This window comes from Magnolia sinica, chromosome 17 (assembly GCF_029962835.1).
Source record: "Magnolia sinica isolate HGM2019 chromosome 17, MsV1, whole genome shotgun sequence".
Lineage (NCBI taxonomy): Eukaryota > Viridiplantae > Streptophyta > Magnoliopsida > Magnoliales > Magnoliaceae > Magnolia > Magnolia sinica.
Window position 1 is genome coordinate 58,279,231 of NC_080589.1, and position 3,468 is coordinate 58,282,698.

A 3,468-nucleotide genomic window follows, 5' to 3' on the forward strand; every position below is an offset into this window, starting at 1 on the left:
CCAATATATTTGATGGCTCACATGATGGTTAGATCAACTTGATATTTGCACCATCCAATTTTCATGGTGGGTCACCTTATTAAATTAGTGGGATGCAACATACGGACCAAATGTCTCCATTCCATCCAACCATTCTACAGCTTTTGTGAAACTGTTGTCTATTAATACGGCTGATTTGGATTTCTATGCGGAGTAAGTCCTCTTGCTGGGCATTGCACCATTTTATTAGATGAAAATAACATCATTATTTTATTTAATACACTTGAAATTAAGGCATCAAACGAGTCTTATGGAAATTACAATATGTCAATAAATTAAACTAAAAATATCAGAAACAAACATTCTACATCAAACATGCTCACAAATCTTCCTCACCCTTGGCCTCCTTGTTTTTGTCTGGATATCCTTCTTTGCAATCTCGCTATCTTTTTTTCCACTGTAGATAGGAACCTTTCTTTCATGTCGTCCATGAATCCATAATAGGCAATCCTCCAAGGCTTCTTGAAAATTAAAACGCCACAGAATCCCCAAAACCCAACCACAAATCCTAGTTCTATGCTTGTACAAAACAATATTATTTCACTAGCATCGGCTCTTTCTTCTTCTCTATCCTTGCTACCAACCTTCAGATATTGATGTTGTCTATCATCGGGGCAGGGATTTAAAGGTGAAGGACAATAGAGATCGTAATTGCCAATGAATGATGCGTTATCAAAGTTTAAAAATTGTCCTTCGAATGGAATAGGCCCTGACAAGTTGTTGTATGACAGATTCAACCAACTTAGGACTCTTAAATCAGCCATGCTTGGAGGAATCACACCAGATAGCTGATTTCTTGACAGATCCAGGAATTTTAGTTCCTGCAATCTGCTGATACTCCCTGGTATCATTCCCGTCAAGTTGTTGTATGACAGATTCAACCTACTTAGGACGGTTAAATCAGCCATGCTTGGAGGAATCACACCAGAGAGATGATTTCTTGACAGATCCAGGGATTCTAGTACCTTCAATCTGCCGATACTCCATGGTATCATTCCCATCAAATGATTTCCCGATAAATTCAAGAAGCCCAATCCAGAAAGACCCGTAAGTTCTTCAGGAATCTCACCAGATAGATTGTTGTTTGAAAGATCCAAGCCGATTACCTCTGCAATAACTCTACCAAATTCTAATTCATTTCTTTTTGTAACAATCATCATATTCTCTTGATAGCTGTCCAAATAAATCATTGGTACCACAACTGCGCTTCTGTTTTTCTTTGTTATCTTCGCAATAGTGCCAGAAAGGTCATACAAAACAGGTCCGACCTTTCTCTTTTCAACAGCCATTGTACTCAGGTTGCCGAAACTACTGGGAATGGTTCCTGATAGATTATTCTGTGCGAGATCCAAGAGCTGAAGAGCACTCAGAAGTGATAACTGGGGGGGAATGTCTCCATAAAACATGTTCGACCGAAGCATTAGAAACCTCAAAGAAGTTAGGCTTTCTCCAATCCAAACAGGAATGTTTCCAGTGAATTGATTGCCACTAAGATCAAGTGAAACCAAACTGGTGCAATTCTTCAAAGATGAAGGAACTGCTCCAGAAAGGTTATTGTTTCTCAAGTGCAATGACTTGAGAAAAAGTAAAGAACCCATTGAGCCAGGAATTTCACCGGATAGATTATTGTTTCCTAAATCCATTACCATTATTATCATCGAATCCTGCCAACAGCTAGGGATTCGTGATGATAACTGATTTTGTGACAGATCAAGAACTACTAAATATTTCATTTTACACACAGAGAGAGGGATTCCACCTTCGATTTGATTCTGAGAAAGAGACAGGAAATTCAATTCAGGCATCCTATCACCAATATTTTCTGGAAGACTTCCATTAAACATGTTATTACTGAGACGCAATTCTCTCAAGGACAGAGATCCTCCAAGAAAATTTGGAAGAGGGCCCTGAAGCGAGTTGCTAGAAAGATCAAGAAAAAGAAGACTGCTCAAATTAAACAACCAAGCAGGCATCTTTGAGCCGATGGAGTTGGAAGAAAGATCGAGAACGGAAAGACGAGTGAAATTAACATGTGGAAGGGAAGCAGGAACGTTGGGAAGTTGGCAATTGGCTAACCGTAACTCTTCCAACAAAGGAAGAGTATTGGTTACTTGTAGCCAATCAGTTGCCATACGAAGCTTCACTAGTCCCATGTCAAGGAATAGCAGGGAAGAAAGAGGCGAGAGCCATTGAAGATTGTTGGCATCCAATTCAGGAAGATCAAGATAATGCGAATACACACTGAGGTCGTTATTGAGATCAAGAAAACGCAAGCTCGACAAATTACCAAGCTGATGAGGGATTGCTCCACCAAAACCTGATCTGGAGAGGTTAAGATATTTCAGTTTCTTGAACGAACCTATCCAGTCTGGGATGCCGATCCCTTTGAAATCGTTCATGCTCAGGTCTAGGTAGTTCAAATGCCTCAACTCGAGTAAAGAAGGAAGTATCTCACCGCCCAAAGTCCACCTGTCGTAATAGTAGATGTTGAATGGACGTGGGTTTCGGAGGTCAAGCTTGACGACATGCCCTGTTCTGTTGTTGCAGACGACTCCTCTCCATCTGCTGCAATCATGGCCCACCCATGAAGATAGCAATTTCATGGGATCTGTAAGACCTTCTTTGAACTTTAGAAGGGCTTGCCTCTCTCTTTCTATGCAAACTGCCCTCGAATCTCCATTGCAAGAACAGAATTGGATGGTTTCAGAGCATAGAAACCATAGCAAAAGAATAAAAAGATGAACTGATCTATCCATTGCTATCTCCAATTGATGCTTTTTTCACAGCAAACTACCATTTGAAGGTGAAATTTAGAGAGAACGAGGAAACAACGTGTGGGTCCGACCGAGTAGGGATCGCTATAGCGAGTCGGGATCCTCTGTTATCAGGTCAAAAGAGAATTCCCGTTACCCTAATGGTTTGGCGTCCGAAGCTGTTTTTTATTATTTTTATTTTTTTAGTAAGTGGTGACGTTGACCGATGAGAATTTGGGTATCAGGAATTCTGTGTTGACCTGAAAACAGAGGATCCGGACTCATCGCTATATCATTGAGAGTGTGGATCCTCTGTTTCGTGGAAACAGAATCCAATATTATTATTGGTCCATGTCACTGTAAGTGCCACATCACCGACTTTTTTTTAATATAATAAAAAAAATTTACATTTCAGGAAAAGTCTAACGGCACCACACGGTTTTATTTGGATATCGGATTGCGTACTGATTACGGTGCGCTCTTGCTCTTACCGTACCAAGTAAACTCAGTTGGGCCCACCTTGTATGTATGTGTTCTATGCAGGCCGTCCATCCGTTTTTCCATCTAATTTAAGGGGTTGAGCCCAAAATTGAAGTATATCAAAATAGCAAGTGGATCATACCACTGTAAACAGTGGGGATAATGATTTCCACCGTTGAAACCTTGCTAGGCCCTA

The 3,468-nt window shown here is 40.5% G+C and overlaps 1 protein-coding gene across 1 annotated transcript; it reads right to left on the minus strand.

Annotated features, from left to right (window-relative positions):
- Nucleotides 1–371: 371 nt before the first annotated feature.
- LOC131230542 (receptor-like protein EIX1) lies at nucleotides 372–2,795 on the minus strand. The gene has a single exon (XM_058226449.1). The coding sequence runs from the start codon at nucleotides 2,793–2,795 to the stop codon at nucleotides 372–374; it is 2,424 nt and encodes an 807-aa protein (XP_058082432.1).
- Between the last annotated feature and the right edge of the window lie 673 nt (nucleotides 2,796–3,468).

What these genes read in the sequence shown, in the direction of transcription:
- LOC131230542 (XM_058226449.1), bottom strand. Translation starts at nt 2,795, where the DNA reads ATGGATAGATCAGTTCATCTTTTTATTCTTTTGCTATGGTTTCTATGC.